Source organism: Petaurus breviceps, unplaced genomic scaffold (assembly GCF_028583685.1).
Source record: "Petaurus breviceps papuanus isolate PSGF00001 unplaced genomic scaffold, PetGlider_PUasm1.0 185, whole genome shotgun sequence".
Classification (NCBI taxonomy): Eukaryota; Metazoa; Chordata; class Mammalia; order Diprotodontia; family Petauridae; genus Petaurus; species Petaurus breviceps.
In genome coordinates, this window is record NW_027185797.1 from 41,008,490 (window position 1) to 41,030,918 (window position 22,429).

At 40.6% G+C, this 22,429-nt stretch overlaps 2 protein-coding genes across 5 annotated transcripts in view; both read left to right on the top strand.

The window, feature by feature from the left end:
* Positions 1 to 22,429, top strand: part of LOC138161966 (zinc finger protein 208-like) — a 118,397-nt gene that overhangs the window by 64,518 nt on the left and 31,450 nt on the right. The window contains 1 exon segment of the mRNA XM_069089081.1: positions 12,507 to 13,742. Within this exon segment, the coding sequence (XP_068945182.1) occupies positions 12,507 to 13,742 (1,236 nt within the window).
* LOC138161962 (zinc finger protein 665-like) overlaps positions 1 to 22,429 on the top strand; it is a 244,912-nt gene that overhangs the window by 63,547 nt on the left and 158,936 nt on the right. The window lies entirely within an intron of this gene.

Sequence of the window (22,429 nt, forward strand, 5' to 3'; positions counted from 1 at the left end):
ACTAGGCTGAAGGACTCGTCACACCCTCTGAGGCTTGTATCACACCAGCTATCTCATTCCAATTCCTAGATTCAAGCACCTGGATGCAAAGCCCTAAGAAGCACTCCCCTGGGGGCGGTAGTGCCAGGAGTGCAAGGCGCTGTCTTCACAGCTCCTGCCCACTTTACTTTCTTCCTGGATCACAGAATAGCTTCTTTTTTTATACTTAACTTTTTTTTTTTTAATGAATGGCAATCACATCTCCTGACCCCATTGAAAAAATAATTGTAACAAATATGCAAAACAAATTACTGCATTGGCCATGTCCATTGTGGTGTGTAGATGTCTCATTCTGAACACTGAGTTTATCCCCTCCCAGTTCATCCCCCCCAGTTCATCTCCCCCTTCCCCCCACTTCATCTCTTCTTTGTCAGGAGGTGACCAGGTCGCATGTTTCATCAGGAGGCCTCTGGAATTGTTGTTGATCATTGTGTTAATCTGAGTTCTTAAGTCTTTCAAAGTTGTTTGTCTTTATAACAAAATACAAAATTGTTCTAGTTCTGCTCACTTTAGTCCATGTAAGTTGATAAAAATCTTCCCATTTTCCTCCTAAACCACTCAATCATTTGTTATAGCCAGAAGGATGCTGGCAAATGTTTTAACAACTGGTTCTCAGAAAAATATGTATGTGACACACTTTAAGGATTAATCTGCATGATTTCTACTTTAACTGTCACTTAAGACTAGACAACCAACAAAAGAATAAATCAGTTTTGATTGGTAACATTTGCTGGTTTCTGAGGGTCAGTGTTCATGCTGAAATTTTAACAGTCAGCTTTGGAGAAAGCCATTTCAAGCTAGCTTCTACTACACCCTTAGAACAGCACAATAATTCTCCATCACATCCATATACCATAATTTGTTCAGCCATTTTGCAATCGGTGAACACATTTTTAATTTCCAGTTCTTTGCCACCACCAAAAGAACGCTATATTTTTGTACACATGGTTTCTTTTCTTCTTTATTTGATCTCTTTGAAGTGTAGACTTAGTATTACTAGATTTAGAGAGTATGGATAGTTTCATAATTTGGGGGTATAGTTCCAGAATGCTTTGCAGAGTAGCTGGACTGATTAACAGTTCCATCTACCAACACCCTTTTTTGTTAACTTTGCCAAAAAAGTGTCTGTGTGGGGGTGACATGGAACCTCACTTGCTTTAATTTTCATTTCTCTAATAAGTAATTTGGAGGATTTTTTTATGAGTCTTTTGGGAGCTTGGATTTTTTTCCTCTGAAAACTGCCTGTTCATATCAAGCCACTAGCTTCTGCTCCCATGCCTTTCCTTCCTTTTTCATTGTCCAGAGCCCATTTATAGGTTCTCCCTTTCCCCCCAACCCCTTTTTGTAATCCAGTTTCTATACTTATACTTGGTTTGATTTAGAACTAATCTTTACCTTAATCCCTCCCTTTTATTTCTCTTCTCACTTCTCCCCTTTCACTGCTGCTTTGGTGTTAGATGAAATGCAGTTCTGCACCAACTGTGTGTGTGTGTGTGTGAAAAAATCCCCCTTTTGACTAGTTTAGATGAAAATGTGGTTCAAGTGTTACTTCCCTCACCCCTTTTTCCTTGTATGTATAGTCTTCCATTTAAATACTCCAATGATATGAAATAATTTCCCCTACTTTATCTCCTTTTCCCTAGTGCATTCCTTCTCTCCTACCTTTCCTTTCTTCTTTTTAAGATTATCAAAACACAAAAAATTCACCATTAGGTCCTCTGTCCTAGATTCCCTGATGATGATAGTGTTCTGAGGGGATGCACTATTGCCTCCCTATATTAGAATGCAAACGTTTTTTTTCTTGTTTCCTCTTTTATGTTTTTTTTTGTTGTTGTTCCTATTTTGCCTTTTTATGTTTCTCTTGACTTCTGTGTATTTCAGAGATTCTGCTCAGCTCTGGTCTTTTCATCAAGAATGCCTGGAAGGCCATGAGATGGTATTGTTTTGATGGACGCTATTCTTTGTTGAAATTCTGTATCTTTGCCTTCTGGAACTTAGAAGTTCTTCACCTCTTTAAAGTGTTGATGTTGTTCAGTTGTGTCCGACTCTGCACGGTCCCATGAGCTTTGTCCATGGGGTTTTCTTGGCAAAGGTATTGGAATTGGTTTGCCATTTCTTTCTCCAGTGTCCCCATTTTACAGAAGAGTAAACTGAGGCAAGCAGTTTAGGGTCACACAACTGGTAAGTATCTGAGAACAGATTTAATCTCACAAAGATGAGTCGTCCTGACTCCAGATTTGGCAGGCTATCCCATGTGCCACCTAACTGTCTGTCTTTTCTTGTTTAGTCATTTTTCAGTCATGTTTGACTTTTTGTGATCCCATTGGGTGATTGTTGTTGTTTTTGGCAAAGATGAGGAAACTGAGGAAAACAGTATGAAGTGACTTACCCAGGGTCACAGAGCTAGGAAGTGTCTGAGGCTTGGTTTGAACTTGGGTCTTTCTGACTCCAGGTCCAGCACTCTATCCACTGTGCCACCTAGCTGTTCCCAAAATGTTTGCTATTTATTGACTACCTGAGGACCTGAAAGCCTGTGGGAGAAGAATGCTCTATGAATTGGCATGGTGGAAATTCAGTCAGAACCTCTGGGTCACCACTGGTGTTCAGCCACCTGAGAAACCCAGTGCCCAATCCCAGCAGGCATCCCATAGAATTCCTTGAAAGCCCCTTTCTGACTGTGTCTCATTCGATGCTCACAAGACAGCTGTGAGCAAAGTGCTATAAATGTCTCACTTTTACAGTGAGGAAATCGGCCCTCCCATGCCTGACCCTGCAGGGGCCAGTCTGTGCGTGCTTTCTCCCTTTCTCCACGTCCCATCATTGCCCTTAGCCTGCAGCACATAGAGCTCTGGGCCTGGATTCGGAAAGATCCAGCCTCTGTCAGCCAGCTTTCTAGCTGGGTGACTCTAGAAACTGGTTCTACCCCTGTGTGCTTCATCTGTTTCCTCACCTGTAAAATGGGGATAGTAATAACACCACCCACCTGGGGCTCTTGTGAGGATGAAAGGAGACATTTGTAAAGCACTTAGCACAGTGTCTGGCACATAGTAACTGGTGCTTAATAAACGCCTGTTTCTTTCTTTCCCTTGTATCATCCTTGGCTCTCTCCTCCTTTGCTGCAGTATCCACTGAGGACCCGTGAACCCAAATCCCATCCCTCCGGACCTTTTCCAGGACATTGGCTCCCTTTCATGGCTAAACCACAAGCTGTCTGCATTCAGTGACTTAATTTCCTCTCCTCTCGTTCTCTTATGCTCATGCTTCAAATTAGATACACCACCAGAGTAAACTGAAGATGTGTCTGGTCCTCAGTACAGTGGGGGTTGAGCCAACATTTCCCCCAGTGTAAGGGCCTCACACATCTCTCCTAGGCATGTGAGAGCCCTCCTTGTTCTCTGGGATTGCTTCACTTACTACAGCCTACTCTCATGCTAACATATCTGAGTTCCAAGGGAGAGGGTTCCATTCAAGCTCAGCGTCTCAGGTGTAAACCCTGCTGAGATGAAATACATTGCCCCTAGACTTCAGCTAATGGATCTTCTATCTCTATAACCAGCTACTCACAACAGAGGCATTTTGGCATCTTTTTTTTTTTTTTAAAGCAATCAGGGTTAAGTAACTTGCTCAAGGTTACACGGCCAGTTATTTCTGGGTGTGGTGCTGAGTATCTGAGCCTGGATTTGATCCCCAGGTTATCCTGACACTGGAGCCGGTGCTCTTACTCGCTGTGCTACCTGGCTGCCCCTGCATTTTGGAATCTTAATTAGAACAGTATTAACAGCAGAACAAAAGAAATGACAGTGTAAATACTTATGTTAAAGCAAATACATACACACGAAGCTTATTAGAATACATGTATATGCCTACAGTCTAGTCTCCCAGCTATGCACTTGGTATCTGTGGTGGAGGTTGGTCACACAGGAACCTAGCAGTGAAACACAGGAGAGCCTATTTTCATGGGAATGTACAAGTCTGTTCCAGAGGTTTCAGTATTATTGGTACATCCAGGATCTTGGCCCCACAGAACTGCTTCTCTGCTCGCTGCTTGCTTGATGGTCTTTCCACTCCTAGTTAAGGAAGACCTCCTCTTTTAATGTGAATATTACCTTTACAAACTCTTTCACTTACCTGTCACCCTTAAACAGGTTTTTAAAAAGTCTAAGTTCTTTTTTTTTTCTAAAAGAAACTTTTTATTGATTAAATAAAATTACATGGACTTGTAATCAAAATAAAAATTTTAAAGCTCTATTTCTGGATTTAAATTGTTCTAAATGAGAATTACCTATTAATGATAGAACTAGAATCAGCATTTTAAAATATAGGAAAATTATGTAATATGCCAAATGACTATATCAGTTGAGTACTTTGCCAATATGTACACCTCATTGCTATTTCTGCATAACAATTTTGTTCATCCTAAAGCAGATATAAATATTGATTGATTTTAGTAAGCCTGTTGTGCATTTCGGGGTGTAAAGTTATTAATATTTGTACATTGTGAAGTGTTGGAAATAGTAGCTAGCCTTTATGTAGCACTTTAAAGTTTCCAAAGTGCTTCACAACCTCCTGGCTACCCTGGGAGGGAGGTGCTATTATGGTCACTATTTTACAGCTGAGGAAACTAAGGCAGATAGAGGTTCTGTTGAGAGAACACAGCTAGGACACGTCTGAGGCCACATTTGAACTCAGGTCCTCCTGACTTCCTAACCAAGCAGTCCAGCACCCTGCCCACTTTTCTGCCAAGTCACAGTAGGTTTACTCTTTGAAAATCACCAAGAATTACAGACAACAGTTCTTGCGTTTGGTAAGTGGACCTGTCTGCAGATGCCTTCATAAAATAATTTTTACATAATGCAGTTTTGCCTTCAAACGTGGAGGAGGGAAGCAGAAAGGGGACAGCCAGTGGAGGGAGGAGGCAAGCTGGCTTGGTTCAAGGACACATGGGGACCAAGGACAGAGAAGCATGCGTGGGGCCAGGACCAGCCTTGTGGTGACCTGGCCAGAACACGAGAGTGGCTGACACGTAGGACCTGGACACAGACACACACAGGAGAGGATGGGCAACAGGTGGAGGTTGGGGAAAGACACAGTACGAAAGGCAGATAGATGGGGGAAAGACACAGTGACCAGACAGGCCAGAAGGTGGGCAGAGTGGGGGCAGAGGTCTACTCTCTTAGCACCAGGGGTCTCAAGCCAAGCCCTGAGCCTGCTGCAGGGTCTCCGCAGCACCTGTTGTTTTCACTTAGAGCGTTGGTTTTGTTTTGAGTTTATAAGTTGTGTCTGTGTGTGTGTGGTTGGGGGTGGGCAGGAGGCTACTTAGTGCCTATGAGAGGGAGGGTGGGGAAGGAGGGAAAGAGACAGAGACAGAGAATGCCAGTGCAGAGTACAGCAAAGTTAACATAGGGGTTTTTGGAATGCATATTTCCTTCAGAATTTGAATTTGTGTAATGTGAATTACATAAAACCAGAATTGTCCATACTAGTGCCCGGCAGTCTTTTATCTGAAGCTTTGTAGTTCATCTTTAAGAAAAATGTCATCTTAAAAAGATGAGTTCTCAAACATTCTGAACTTGAATCTAATATACATAATTTTCCAGGACCAAATGATATGTTTCTCAAAGTTGATTAATTGCATAAATTTAACTTTTCTTACTGAAGTCATCCCTGAGAAACCCCAACAGAAGCAATTATTATTTGATCAAAACAGAACCACAGCCAATGCAAATTTAGCTTTTCTTCAGTTTAGAACTTGCTGGAGTAGAGACAATAGAGCAGGAACAGCAGCAACTGTAATAACAATAGCAATGACAAGAGAATTGTACCAGAAGTCAGAAGACTTGCATGAATATCTTGGTTTTGTCACTAGCTTGGCTGTGTACAAATTAATTTAAAATCACTTCTTCACTTTCATTCTTAGATACCTAATATTTTTTTAAAAATCACTTTTATATATTCTGTTTTTTTTAAATTACCAAAATGCCTCCAATTACAATTCAGTGTGCCTCTGCCCCACTGTCACAGACTGCTTTGAGGTGTGGAGTGAAGGTCCCAGTGAACTCATCTGGATAAACAAAAAAAAAAAAAAAGGGGGAAAACCCAGCGAAACTGACCAATAATTTAAGTTTGAAAAGGTGTGCGGTGGCCCACACCTGTGGGGCTGCTACATCTGCAAAATGGTGTGTTCTCATCTCCTCTTTGGAAGCATCTTTTGTTTCTTTGTGATTTTGCAGGATTGTCTTTTGGTTATTTTGTGGTTCTTTTCGTTTTACATAGTTGTCATCATTGTGAAAGTGCCAGCTCTTAAGGTGAACATCAGTTTCTTTTGAGCTGCAGAATACGGAATGTTTCTTAAATGGCTCTCCCTGGTCCAATCAGAACGGACTTTACAATAACACCGTTCAGCTCTAAGGTTTGCTCTGCTCACCCAGAGTACCCACAGCTGCTACAAACGCTCAGCTTTTCCTTCTCTCATCAGAGGTGGCAACAGAGAGCAGCAAGCCCTTGACTTGACCTCTAGGTGGCAGCGAAGAGCAATCATTTTCACTGGTGCCCTTGGTCAGTGAAGTCCTTTGCATCCATTCAGGGGCCTGAAATCTCTGTTGGCTGACTGATTTTACCTCCCAGCTCAGGCTGCAACTTTCCAGTACGTCAGCCTACCTACCCTAAAAAGCAGCATCCTGTCTTAAAAAGACACACTTCTCCAAATTTCCGAATTTGATCGAATTGATGGTCCTTTTAAAAAACTATACCCAAGTCTCCAAATGTTTACGTGATTTCTCATATTTTTTTGATTTACTCTCCACAATCATAAAATATATGCAAATTAGCCAATGTGTCATAATGTTTTGTAGGTCTGATGTATACAACAGGCATGGTAGTCCATTTCTTTGATATCCTTGAAACTATTTCTTTACTCTTATGTCACTATTTAAAAAATTAAGTTAAAAAATCTTGCTTTATAACATTGAGAAGCTTTTGCTCTTCTCAAATTAAATGGTCCCGAAAGAAGCAAGCAGTAACTTTGTCATTCACAAAGAGATTTCAGATGTTATAATTTACAACAAAGATCTTTTTCTACTCCAAAACTGTTCAGATCCTTCCTAAGACTTGGTGGGATAAAACCTCAAACCATTTGAGCACCTTATTCAAAAGAAACAGTGCAGTTAGACAGGTATTTGTGTGGGAAGCTTTGTATCATAATACAAATAGTACTGTGCTAAGTCATATTGAGAGTTGGCCTAGAAGAGAGGAGAACATGAATTCAAGTTCTGTCTCTTACACAGAGTTTCTGTGAGGCTCCAGGGAAGTCAATTAACAGCTTCATACTAAAGACAGCTCTCTCCAGACTGTTGGTTGCAAAGAAGGTTCTGGCTTGTGTTGGTAGAGGGAACTCTCTCTCTCTTTTTTTTTTTTTTTGCTTTTTGGAGGAGGGAAGGAAGGGCAATTGGGGTTAAGTGACTTGCCCAAGGTCACATGGCTAGTTTTGTGTTAAGTGTCTGAGGCCGGATTTGAACTCAGGTCCTTCTGACTCCAGGGCTGGTACTCTATTCACTGTGTCACCTAGCCTCCAGAGGGAACTCTCTTATCTGGAAATCCCCTATATGAAACAAGTCCCAGGTCCAGTTCTTAATCCTATACTCATAAAAGAAGTTCAGTAATTAAAGGGGGAAAATATGAAGAAATGTATTTGTATGAAGGCCAAAGATAGGAGAAATGAAGGAAATTTTGTCATTGGAGTATACTACAGATCATCTGGACAGAGAGATGAGTAGTTTGGGAAAGAGATCACAAGCCAGGTATAGAACCATTATATGGTAGGGATAGTGGCTTTTATTTTTGTAGATATCTGCTGGAGCTCTCTCTGCCAAAACCCACAGAGCTGGGCTTTCTTGAGTGATAATTTCCTCCTTTAAAAAATAGAACAAAAGGAAATTCTTTGTAGGATTAGGTAGTCAATAATAATAATAATAATAATAATAATAATAATAATAATAATAATAATAGTAAGTAACTTTTATATACAGCTTGCCATGTTCTAGGAACTGTACTAACAAGGAAGAATTAATTGGTTGTCGGGATGGAAATATTGGAAACCTTCAAGGCAAGTGAACAATCTTGTACTTAATTTGGGGTAGAGGAGAGGAAACGAATGCATCCCAAATTTTTGGAACCTACCATATGCCAGGCACTGTGCTAAGTATGTTTTATAAATATCACATTTGAGATGGGTTCTGTTTATTATTCCTATTTTACAATTGAGGAAACTGAGGCAAAAAGTTTAAGTGACTTCCTCAGGGTCACAGAGATAGTAAGTATCTGAAGCCAGATTTAAACTCAAGAGTTCTATCCTCTTCACCATCAGCTGCCACTGGTGACAGAACCATGATCCAAAAAGATCCTGATAGAGTAGCATTGTGTTGGTACACAGTGTAGTGCTGAATCTAATAAGATGGAATTCAGCAAAGTTAAATGTAAATTATTTCACTTGTGAACAAAAAATCAACTTCACAAATAGAAGGTGCATGAGGCATAGTTTTAGACAGTAGTTGTTTTGAAAATCACCTTGGAATTTTAGTGAACTTCACACTCAATACAATTCAGCAGGGCTAATGCCATTATACGGTGCATTAGAAAAGGCAAAAGCTTTTTCTGGGCATAGGGTGATGGTCCCAATGTACTTTGCCCTTATCAGACCTTATCTGGATTTGTGTTCAGTTCTGTACCTCACAGCTTAAGAAGGACATTAATAAACTGGAGATTATTTAGTGGAGAGCAGCCAGCATGGGGAAAGGTCTAGAGTCCATGTCATATGAAGATTAGTTAAAAGAATCAAGGAAGTATGTAATAGAAGAGAGAAAATTAAGGGGAAGGAGATGGGATAGCTTTCTTCAAGTATTTAAAATCAGTTTTGGAGGAGGCATTGGATTTATTCTTTTAGCTTTAGAACAGAACTAGAAGCAAATGGTGGAAGTGGCAAGGGAGAAAATTTAGGCTTGATGTCAAGGGAAAATTAAAAACAAATTAGAGTAGCATTGTCCAAGAGTGGAATGGGGGTGTCATCAGTCAGAGACTGGATGATCACTTGCCAGGTACATTATAGTAGAGTTTGTTGGGTATGACTTGAACTAACTGGATACTAAAGCTCCTTCCTTTCTCAGATTGAATGTGCAGTTCTATGAGTCTGTGATTCTTCTAAGCCATTCATCACTTACCTGAAACTGCTTCTTCAAAGTTACCTCTTAATTACCAAATCAAGTAGGATTTTCTTCTCATCCTTGACTTCTCTTCATCATTTCATGCTGCTGACCATTTATATTCCCTCTCTCTCTTCTTCCCTTCTCTCAGCCCTCCTCTGTATCCATCCTTTTTTTCCTTCTGTCTCTGTCCCCCCACTCTTCCTTTTTTCCTTCCTTTCCTCTGCCCTCTTCCCTCCCTTTCTCTCCCTGTTTTTCAGCTGGGGTTTTTGGTTCTCCTTTTTGGTACTAGATTCCTCCTGGGCACTACTTCCATTATTCCTCTGTTTTTCTTTGGCTCAAAAAGATTAAAAAAAGTTGGAAGGCAGCTACAAGAAAGAGCAGTAGGTTTGGACATGGGTTGTATTTGAAATAGGGATGATAATAGTGACCCTTTCTACCATATTAACACTCTGTGGAAAGTGCTTTGTAGCCCTAAAAGTACCATGTAAAGCATCGTTTTACTTTCATGATAGGGATGTCCTGATGATGAAGTCACATGATATGTGGGAAGTATGTGACAAAGGTCAAAGACATGTATACATATCAAATTATTATGGGGTCACAAAGAGTTAGACACGACTGAAATGACTGAACAGTAACAAAAATACTTAAATAATAGGATTGAGATTTGAACCCATGCCAGTTCCAACGCCTTTTCTATTTTTTAATATTTTATTTTTCCCTGGTTACATGTAAAGACAATTTTTAACATTCATTTATTAAAAATTTCGAATTCTAAATTTTCTCGCTCCCTCACCTCCCTCTCCTCCCTGAGACAGTAAGCAATTTAATATAGGTCATACATGTTCAATCATGTAAAACGTATTACCATATTGATCATGTTGTGAAAGAAGACATAGACCCAAAGGAAGAAAAACTGTGAAAAAAATACAGAAGGTGAAAAATAGTATGCTTTGATCTGCATTGAGATGCCCTTAGTTCTTTCTTTGTAGGTAGATAGCACTTTTCATCCTGAGTCCTTTGGAATTGTCTTGGATCATTATATTGCTGAGGAATAACTAAGTCATTCACAGTTGATCATCATATGGTATTGCTGTTACTGTATACAATAACACAGTAATATTCTGTCATACTCATATACAACAGCTTGTTCAGCCGTTCCCTAAGTGAAGGACATCCCCTTGATTTTCAGTTCTTTGGCACTACAATAAAGAGCTGCTATGAATATTTTTGTACAGATAGGCCCTTTCCCTGCTTTTTTGATCCCTAGTATATAGATATAGACCTAGTAGTGGTATTGCTGGATCAAAGGGCATGGTGTAGTTCCAAATTGTTCTTCAGAATGGTTTGATCAGTTTACAACTCCATCAGCAATGCATTAGTGTCTCAATTTTCCCACATTTCCTCCAACATTTATTATTTTCCTTTTCTGTCATATTAGCCATTCTGATTGATGTGAGGTGGTACCTCAGAATTGTTTTTTTTTCCTTTAAATTTATTTATTTTTTTAGTTTGCAACATTCAGTTCCACAAGTTTTTGAGTTCCAAATTTTCTTCCCCTCCTTCCAGATGACACATAATCCGATATAGGTTCTACATATACCTTCATTATTAAACATATTTCACCATAGTCAGGTTGTAAAGAAGAATTATCACCAATGGAATGAACTACGAGAGAGAAGAAACAAAGCAAAACAAAAAAGAGAGAGAGCCAGCAGTTTGCTTCGACCTGCATTCAGACTCCATTGTTCTCTCTCTGGATGTGGATGGCCTTTTCCATCACGAGTCTTTTGGAGTTGTCTTAGAACCTTTCATTGCTGGGAAGAGTCAGGTCTATCAAAGAGTCATCACAGGTATAGTGTGTCTGTAATGGTGCACAACGTTCTCCTGGTTCTGCTCCCCTCAGTCAGCATCAGTTTATATAAGTCTTTCCAAGTTTTTATGAAGTCTGTCTGCTCCTCATTTATTATAGCACAATAGTATTGCATTATATTCACATTACCACAACTTGTTTAGCCATTCCCCAATTGATGGCTGTCCCCTTGATTTCCAGTTCTTTGCCACCACAAAAGAACTGCTATAAATATTTTGTACATATGGGCCCTTTTCCAACTTGTATGATCTCTCTGGGATACAGCCTTAGAAGTGGTATTGCTGGGTCAAAGGGTATGCACATTTTTATGGCTTTTTGGGCATAGTTCCAAATTGTTCTCCAGAGTGGTTGGATCAGTTCACAACTCCACCAACAATGCATTAGTGTTTCAATTTTCCCACATCTTCTCCAGCATTTATCATTTTCCTATTTTGTCATGTTAACCAGTCTGACAGGTGTGGTACTTAAGGGTTGTTTTCATTTGTATTTCTCTAATCAGTAGTGATTTAGAGCATTTTTTCATGTGACTATAGATAGCTTTGATTTCTTCATTTGAAAACTTCCTGTTCATATCCTTTGACAATTTATCAAAAGTAGCATGATTTAGTTTTTTTTTTTTAAAGCAATTGGGGTTAAGTAACTTGCTCAAGGTTACATGGCCAGTTATTTCTGGGTGTGGTAGTAAGTATCTGAGCCCAGATTCGATCCCAAGTCATCCCGACACTGGGGCAGTGCTCTTACTCACTGTGCCACCTGGCTGCCCCTAAGCAATTGGGGTTAAGTAACTTTCTCACGGTTACATGGCCAGGTGTTTCTGGGTGGGTGCTAAGTGTCTGAGCCCGGATTTGATCCCAGGTCATCCCAACTCTGGAGCCGGTGTTCTTACTCACTGTGCCACCTGGCTTGTTTTCTTGTAAGATTGACTTGTTTATTTACATATTTGAGAAAGGCCCTTTCTATTAGTGATGTTTGTCTTTTAACTTTTATTTGTTGTGTTTTGTGTCCTGATTCCAGATCCCTGCTTTCCTCATATTTTTTTCCCTCCATTTCTTCTCTTAAACTATTTTGTTAAACCATATTCATCAGAAGCTAACCAGAGTGATCCTGTCACAGTCTCTTTTGGGAACATCCCACAGTTCAGTCTGCCTTGATTGTTCATCCTCATCCATGGTGTTTCTATGATGCATACACCAGTCTACCTCCAAAGTCTTTTGATGATTCCCCACTTTTTTTCCATTGTCTTTTCCCATTGTCTCTCCAGAGTACCAGGCTATGTTTGAGAGTTCTCAAAACCATGTGCTTCCAGTCACTGGAAACCATTTTCAGTTGCATCATCTCATCCCCTTTCTCCCAGATTGAAGAACTGGAGAAATTCATGATTTATTAATCTCTTTCAGATTTGGAGACTAGCAATGAAACTACAGAGGTGACTCCAAATGAGAATATTCCAGAAGAACAATCATCCCAGGTTATGAAAATTAAAAGTCTCAAAGGGGGCAATCTTTGCTACTCCATATTTTCAGATTTGGGGAAATACGGCAGCCAGAAAAGGAGGCAGCAGGGAAGTGATTTGAGAAAAATGACTAAACATCATAAGATTCATCCTAGAGAGAAATATAAGTGTAAGGAATGTGGAAAAGCTTTCAGACAATGCTCACACCTTACTGAACATGAAAAGATTCATTCTGGAGAAAAGCCTTATAAGTGTAATGAATGTGGAAAAGCTTTCACTCACAACTCGAGCATTATACGACATCAGAGGATCCATACAGGGGAGAAACCATATAAATGTAATGTATGTGGGAAAGCCTTCATTCAGAAATCTGATCTTAATGTACATCAGATGATTCATACTGAAGAAAAGCCTTTTAAATGTAATGAATGTGGGAAAGCATTCAGTAAATCCTCATACTTTATTCAACATCAACTAATTCACACTGGAGAGAAACTTTATAAGTGTCATGAATGTGGGAAAGAATTCACTCAGAATTCTGGCCTTATTCAACATCAGAAGAGTCATACTAGAGAGAAGCCTTATAAATGTAATGAATGTGGGAAAGCATTCTCTAATACCTCACGAGTTATTCAACATCAGAGAATTCATACTAGAGAGAAGCCTTATAAATGCAAAGCATGTGGGAAGGCATTTACTCAGAATTCAACCCTTACTCAACACCAGAAGATTCATAATGGAGAGAAACCTTATCAATGTAGTCATTGTGGTAAAGCATTCACTCACATATCTGGCCTTATTCAACATCAGAGAATGCATACTGGGGAGAAGTCTTATAAATGTAATGAATGTGGAAAAGCATTCTTTAAGACCTCACATGTTACTCAACATCAGAGGATTCATACTGGAGAAAAACCTTATAAATGTAAAGAATGTGGGAAAGCCTTCATTCAGAATGGTAGCCTCATTCGACATCAGAGGATTCATACTGGAGAGAAGCCTTATAAATGTAATGAATGTGGGAAAGTTTTCTCTAATTCCTCACATGTTATTCAACACCGGAGGATTCATACTGGAGAGAAACCTTACAAATGTAAAGAATGTGGGAATGCATTTACTCAGAAAGGTAGCCTCATTCGACATCAGAAGGTTCATGCTGGAGAGAAACCTTAGAACAAATGTGACCAAGCAGTCCTTGACTTATTGACAGGTTATTTAGAACTGGGAGATTTGTACTGGCCAGTAGCCTTATAAATAAATACTCTTAATGTGGGGAAACATTACTTCAGAGGTCGTCTTATTCTGCTTGAGAGGATTCATATTGGAGAGGTCTTCTAAGTGTAATAATACATGTGGCAAAAGCTGCAGTTGCAGTTCATTACTTATTGAATATTAGAAGATTTATAATGAAGAGAAAGTGTATAAATGTAATAAATGTGAGGAAAGCTTCAATTGTAGCTCATATTTTATTGAAACCCAGTGATTCATGCTGTGGAGAAGTCTTATAAATGTGAATCTTCAGTTGCAGCTTATAACTTATTGAACTTCAGATAATCCATACCAGAGAGAAGATTTTTATAAATAAAAGGAATGTTGGAATGTCATCAGTCATTACCCGGGCCTTGTTAAGCACTGGAGGATCCTTTTAGATGTATCAAAAACCTTCTTAGAAATACAGAGCATTATAAGTTGATTCTATTTAGCTCTTAGAGGATTCATGTTGTAGAATAGCCTTAAAATTAAATGTGAGGAGGCACTCAATAAATCCTCATACTTTATTCAACATCAGCTGATGAATCCTGGAAAGAGGTCTTACACATGTGGAGTAGTCTTCTGTGGTAGCATGTAACAAATAAAACATCCCCAGATTCAGTATTGTAGTGAATCATAGATTTGTAGCAAGTGTCAGAAAGCCTTCTCAGACAAAGCTTTACTCAGAATTAGAGTAACAGGGAAAAAAAGCCTTCCTGTGTCCAATTCAGGTCATAGGATTATAGAATGAGGACGAGAAGGGACCTTGGAGGCCATCAAACCCACTCCCTTCGTTTTACCAAGGAGATTAAAGTGGATAGAGGTGAAGTGACTTTGCAGTGTTACCTGCTCGTCAATGTCTGAGGTGGGATTTGAACTCGAGTCTTTCTCACTCGGATCTGTCACTCTATCCACTGCACCCCCTAGCTACCTATGTTCACAGTAAATGTGTTTCTTTGAGCAATGTGATTATATTGCCTTTTATTACTTAAGCTGTTTTGTAATGTTTTGCATTTAATGCTAGAATGCAGACCATTTGTTTATTAATTTAATTAATAAATTTTATTTGTCTTCAGATATTTTCTTAGTGAACATGTTTCCGGAGTTAAATCAGTGTTAATCTTTTAGGCTCATGGAATCCAAAATTGCTTTATTTAATCCTAACCTTTTATCATTCCATGCCCATCCGTCAGTGCCTGATGACCCCAAACCCTGTTGCTCATTCTCACCCTGACCTTGCTTCCCTCTACTAATCAGTCTTTTCGTAGGGTGTCATCCTTGTGCTTGCTCATTCCTTCTCAGTCTGGAAGCCATGGTGGGAGCATTCTGTTCTATGTGTTCATCCATTCTTTAATCCCTTGCCCCCTTGCCCACTGTCGGTCACACTTTGCCATTCCCCTATCTTGGGTTACTCCCACCATCTGCATCCTTCCCTCTTACTTACATGATCAGAGCTGGAAGAAGTCATGGCATCCACACTGATGGATCCTCCATGAATTTATCTTCTCATACAACTGGACTGGACCTTCACTGCAGCAGGGCAATCCTTCTACTTCTCTGGGATAGGCTAGAGCTGATCCAGGCTGACTGGCATCTAGTCTGCAATATTGAAATGAGAAGATGGGACATTTAATAAAGGCAGCTTTACTGAGCTGCATCAGGGCAAAGGCATCCCAACAAGTACACTTAGTAATCAACACTGTGTTGAACACTTTGTTGTTTCAGCTGAGCATAGCCCCCCTGCCTCAGTTCAGACCTCAGGAACTGGAGCTCCTTATGGTTTTGTGCATTTAGCCTTATTGACCTGTACAGTCATATTAATCAAGGACAGTCTTAGAACCTTTAAAGGAAAAGAAGTAGCTCAGCCCACATGGTGGGGGACAGTGGTAGAAATGTAGTTCACTCAACAAGCTCACCCTTTGGTGCCAGGGTTTTCAAGGTCTTCAAGAGTACCTTCCAGCGCTCGAGTGGCTTTAGAGTTGTGGAAAACCCTGACTCTGGGATGTGATCAGCTTCCTCGAGGTAGCACAGGGAGAGAAAACTCAACCAAAAGATAGCAAAATAAGAAGAAAGGCAAAAACCCACCCCCTTCTCTCCAGCAATGAATTAATAGGACTGAAAAGACTAGTATCACTTAGAATAGTGCCTGGCATACAATAACAAAGGCTCTATTTCTCATCCAAGTTATGGCCGCGAGACTAGAAGAATGTTGGTACTTAGGACAGCTGTAGATCCATCAGAGGATTCACAGCCCCCAATATATACGCAGGCCCTTCACTTCAGTCTGACCTGAGACGTCACTGGGAAGGGTGGAAGGATCATGAGGTCTGCCATCAGCACTGAAACTCTCCTCCGGGAAGCCACAGCCTCTGCCCAGGTCTCATCTCCTAGGCCCCGACAGCGTGATGTGTCTCAGTGTGCCGTTTCCTAGCAGCCCTGCCCATCCCGCTGCTGTGCCCACCCCTTCCCTGTGTAGAATTACGAGCGCAGGCTGGAGGCTTTTCCCACGTTCCCACACCTGTTTAGTTTTGCCATCGTGTCACGCCGCTAACCAGCACCTTTTGCTGCTAGTACAGTTTGTCTCCTAAGTCAGAGTTTATTCTTTTAACCTGGGCTTTACAGAGGGAAGTGGGGGGCGGAAGGCGGAAAGGAAGGGAAGGAAATAGGTATTCATTAGGTGCCTCTACTGTGGCTGACCGCGTGCAGAGCCCTCACTGCAACTCTGGGAGGGAGGTGCTGTCATTGCCCTCATTTCACAGATGAAGAGACCAAGGCAAATAGAGGGTAAGTGACTTGTCCAAAGTCACAGAGCTAGTGAGTGTCTGAGACTAGATTTGAAGTGAAGTCTTCCTAACTCCAGGCTGGTGCTTGATTGTGTCTGACCCCGAGCCGCCCTTATCTTTGCAGGAAAGGGAGTAAGCATTCTCATAGTACCTGCTCTGTGTCAGGCTTTGTGCTAACTACTGCCTGCCTTATGGAAACAGTCTTACCTAACATAATGACTCATCAGGTTTCAGGAATATGAGAAAACCAGTTTGGGGAATGGGAAATCTTTAAGGAGCCAGAATGAGGCTCTGGACAAATGTTCTGTCAGAGCATTGACCTAACTGTAAAATAATTTTTGTCAGGAATGACTACATGTCCTCAGCCAGTCAGTCACTAGATAGATACTATTGAAAGGAATGTCACATCTATTAGAGATTGTTGAGCTTTTCTCTGGGAATCCCTAATGTTTGATATGTGGGAGGAATCTTAATAGAATAGTTACTTAAAAAACAATGTTGTATTTTTATTACTGAAACTTAAAATACACAATAAGAAAAAAAAGAACATGTTATAAACTTAAATTCAAAACAAGGGGAAAAAGCATGTCATGTGCACAGCAGACTGTAAGAGAGGATTCAGAATATATAGCAATAGATTTCCATTTCAGGAGAGCCTGTGTAGTAAATGCTGTGTGTTGTGTTGAGAGCTTTCCAGCTTCTCTTGGCTTCCTTGTTAGGTTTCTTGTGTTCTCTGCTGTGCACTCTTTACTTTGTTCTATTTTCCCTCATCTTTCCCCCTTCTCCAGAAGGCTACAATTAAACTTGGATGTATGTGTATGTACATGTGTCTGTATATACGCATACATGTATATAACACACATATACATGCATGTATACTTACTTTCTTTATCAAGTCCTACTTCTGATCTTTGTTTTTATGTTTGTGTGTATCTCTTATTTCCTGTCTCTCCTGACTCCTCGACTTTACTTCTGCCTGCTCCTTTACCCTCCTGTAACCTATCCTCCCTCCAAAGATCCTTCCCTTGTCCTCCCATTCCCATTAGTCTTGGCACCCTTCTATATCAAACACCTTCTATATATTAATATAAACACCCTTTAACCTTTTACCTCACCTTCCACTCTAAAGATCCCTCCCTTATCCTCTACCTCCTCCCCTTCCCCTTAGCGTTTTATTTCCTTTTGAATTTAGAAGACTTTTATACTCTTCTATGTATATGTGTAATTGTTCTCTCTTGAACCCATTCCCGATGAAAGTAGGTTTCCAGAACCAACAGCCCTCCTCCCCCATCTAATTCCTCTCTGTTGGTTCTTCTCGTGCTGCTTTTATATAAAATCATTACTCTTTTTAGCTGTTCCAAAACGGTTTTTATCTTTTAAAGTCCTATCATACTCAGGTCTACCTCAGTCTTACAAACTACTCAATTATTAATAAAAATCTTAGACATACATTTTATATTTCACATACAATCTGTCCTTATTGAGTCCCTTGTAATTAATTTTTGGTATATGCCTTATATTTCTCTTGGCTCTTAGATGTCAGATCTTCTATTAAGTTCAGTTTTTACTTTTTTAACAAAGTCTTCAAAATCCAACAATTCATTAAATGTCCATTTAAAAAAAAATTCGGGATTATGCTTAGCTTTTCTGGGTATGATATTTTTGACCAGAACCCCTGTTCTTTTACTCTTTGAGATACAGTGTTGTGAGGATCAAATGAGATCCTATTTGTAAGGCACTTAGCAGAGCCTGGCACACAGTAGGCACTTAATAGATGCCTATTTCCTTCCTTCGTGGGTAGGCATTAACCCTCATCATGGGTGAGGGTCATTTGTAGTGAAGTAGCTAAGAAATCTATATCCTCATGCATACAGCTTTTCTTAATACCAGGGTTAATGTGAAAATCCCTCTATACTATCACCCACCCAGTGTTCCTCATTTCGCCAAGCAGCAGCACTGTATCTTCTGAGGCCCCTCTAAAGGGACTTCCCACCTTCTTTAGGGTCTGGGCAGACAGTTTCTCCTCTTTTCATCACCAGAAAGCAAGCCATCTTTTTATTTGTTTTGTATATATTTTTATTGGCTCCATCACGTACATGTATTTCACCTCCAATAGAATGTAAAATCCTTCTGTAATATTCTTGCTTTTGTGTTTAGATGTAGAACTTAGCACAGCGTAGGCAGTCAGTGGTAAAGTATCACCTTTGTGCCAGAGGATTCATGTGCAAAACTGAGGCAAACCTTGCACTCACAGACCTTGTGTCAGTGTATAACATGTTAAGTAAATGTAGGCTACATACATTCATTCATTGTTTGTCCTTTGTTCTGGAAGAGGACCATAACATCAGGAAGGTGATGACATGACTTGTGAGTTGGATTTAAGTGAGAGAGGGCTGTGCAGTTACGAGCCTCACTCTCTCCTTTGGAGCCATCTGGGTCCAGTAGCCAGATAAAGACCAGGTGATGGCGGCTGGAGATAGCCCTGGATTCAGTGGGGGACCTTGGTCTTTTTAAGTTAAGCTGTTTTCCAGGTCTTAGTTTGTCAGAAGCAACACCCATTCTGTGACTAAAAATGAGGGAAGCCCTGTAGTCACAGACCTTATGTTCCCTCTGTATATAACATGTTAAATAAATGTAGGTTATATACAAAACAAAAATGGATGGGGGGGGGGGGCAGGGCACTAACAGCTGGAGGAACCAGAAAAGACTTTTTGTTAGGAGGTAGTATTTGAGATGGTACTTGGAAGGAGTTAGGGTTTCTGGGAAGTAGAGTGAGGAGAGAGGTCATTCCAGGCAGGGTGGACAAAATTGCAGAAGCTTGGAGCTGTGAAATGGAAGGTATGAAACTGCTGGGAAGACCACTTTGGAGAATAAAGGGCATGATGTGTGTAATCAGGCTGAAACAATAGGCTAGAGATGCATTGTGAAAGGCTTGAGTTGATTGTGTTTTATCCTGAAAACAATGGGGTTGCCTTGGGGAGGGGAGGGGGCTGATTCACTTGTGCTTTGGCCACATGAATTTAGTAGCTGAGGAAAGATTGGCTTGGGAACCTGTCTGAACCAGAGGAATTGGCTTGTGAATGCAAAGGAGAGAGGTAGGAGATAGGGTGAGGGAACAGAAACTGCAAGACTTGGCAGCTGATTCAGTAGAGGGGGTGAGAGAAATTGTAGATCTAGGAATGACTTGAAGGTTGCCTAGAAAGATGGTGGGTGAGCTTGGCAGAAAGAGGGAAGTTAGGATGAGGGGGAAAGATCATGAGCTTTTGAAGGCTGCATAGGGTTTGTGATGCTTCAGATGTCTTACTGACAGCTTGGCTTGGGGCTTCAGACAGATTGGGATGGATCTATTAAATCTATAGAGTCATCTTCAAAGAGATAATCGAACCCATGGCAGCTGGTAATGTAAAAAAAAAAAAGTTGAGTGAGAAGAGGGCCCAGGACAAGCCTGGGGTTAGTGAGCAAGACGTGAATGATAACTCAGTAAAGGAGAGTGAGGAGTAATGGGCAAACATGGGATGAGAACCATGACATCCCAGACTGGAGGACGTATGCATTGGGCAGTGGGGGTCAGCAGTGTCTAGAGTAATACATACATAGCAAGAGAACAGGGGAGAGGCTCTAGAGTTTGTAAAAAGTTCTTTGGTGACCATAAGAAAGCAGTTTCAATCGAGGGGTGGGGATGGGAGCCAGAGCACAGAGGGTTTAGAAGTCAAAGAGAGCTATACAAATGTAAGGAGGAAACAGTAGAAGTAAACGTAACCAATTCCCCTGGAAGATTAATCTCAAAAGAATTGTTTCCATACAAGACTTTGCTTTGAAATTTTGCATTTCTCCTGCTCTTACTTCAGTAAGAGGGTACCTGTTGGCCTGTGACATGAGTGTCTGTATCTCTCAGATATTTCTTATTTAAACCTGAAGTTTAATAGTTTGAATAGTTCACAAAATATTTTTTAAAAGCAAGTTCACAGACTTGAAGTGAAGGAACCTTCATGTATACACTTTATACGTTTGTTGTTGTTTTTTAGTCATGTCTGACTCATTCTGCTGCATTTTGGGTTTTCTTGGCAGAGATGCTGGAGTGGTTTGCCATTCCCTTCTCCAGCTCATTTTACAGATGAGGAAACTGAAGCTGAGGGTTAAGTGACTTGCCCAGGATCAGACAGCTAGTAAGAATACATACACATATGTATGTATGTGTGCACACACACAACCACCCTGTATATGTGTGAAAACATAGGTGTATGTATACACACATATAAAAATATTGATTGAGCCGTTTAAGGATATAGAACATCCAGGCCTGTTTGGAAGCAACAGAGAAGCCAGTGAGAGGCTGAACGTAAACTTGTGAAGATGTGTCTTCCCTCTCCTCTACCCCAACATCCCTTCATTCTTTTGTTAAGCATTTCTCTCAGGCCTGTCTACAGTATTACTGTGTCCTTGCTGGCATTCAGCAGAGTTCTCCCTACCAAGCATGGTACTCCTTATATCAGCCATTCAGGGATCTGCTCTTTTCCTATGACACTCCCCCCCACCCCAACACCTGCCTCCTGAAGCCACAGTGGACAAAGTTTTTGCTGCTGCTGGGGCCCCTAGAGAAGCCTTTTCAGCCCCACTGAAACTGGGAGAGAAGTGGGTGGGATGGAGCCTAGTGCAAGACACGTGAGCCCCAGCATCTTCTAGGACTAGATCTCTCACAATGTACCCTTTTGAGCATCTGGAAAATTCACTGTCGGGGGAGTCAAAGGGGGGCAAGCAGCACTGTGAAAAAAAAAAAAGGCAACTTAAACACTTTGACCATGGGCATTTACCATGGCTCTGCCCTGGGCCTTCTGTATTTCCATGGATTTAGTTGTCCATATGGGATTACTTTTCAGATTTATTTCAGCCCTAAAAAGCTCTCCTGACTGCCATTTCTGCATCTCCAGCTGCCTATTGGACAGCTCCAACTGGTCATCCATGTTTTGCATTGGAACAAAATGAGGCACTTGTAATATGGTGTGTCAGCCTTCAAAAAGTTTAGTTAAAGGAGCCAAACAAATAGTAATATGCAGTTACAACATTTATTTATTATTCCCTTAATGCTAGTGGATTTGTACAAAGACTTACATGCTAACTGATGAACAGATAAATCAGAAGATGTATATATATATATATATATTTTAGAAACATCCCAATTCAGGGTGACCATGTCAAATTTATGATCTCCATTTGTTACCATCCATATGTGAGGAAAGAAGTTCCTTGGTTGTAAATGCAAATTGACAGTAAACAGAGCAGGGTCCATTTACATTTTATGGTCTCAGGATGTCTGTTTTCCTCCCAAGATAAGGGGAATTTCACCTCCAGCTTATCTGGTCTGTGAAGTTGCTGACACAGTAAAAGGCATTTTTTTTTTAAGGCAAGGGAAAGCAGTTTGATTAATTCAGACTTTGACTAAAAATAATATTAAATGATTGTCAGGTGAATAGTTACCAGAGGAGTTTTACTTTGCCCTGACTGCAAGAATATGTAACAAGGATACAATAGTACTGAAATTTCTCTTGATGCAGACTACTTCCTGTCTGGTCATCAGGGCAGCATATAGTGACTCCAGGTCTTCAGAAATTCCCTGAATCTGAGGGGCAAGAACTCTGTAGGGGTGTGACATTTTATACCCTCAGGTGACCAGGAAGCAGAGTCCAGAGAGAGCTTTGCCTTTTAGGAAAAGCTGTCTCAGGAGAGAAGGAGAAGGGGTGGGTCTCACCCACGTTACCAGGCAGCACTGGCAGGTGTTTGTCCTGCTACCATATCTCAAACTCACTGTGTCCAGCTGCAAGCTTGTTACCATTCC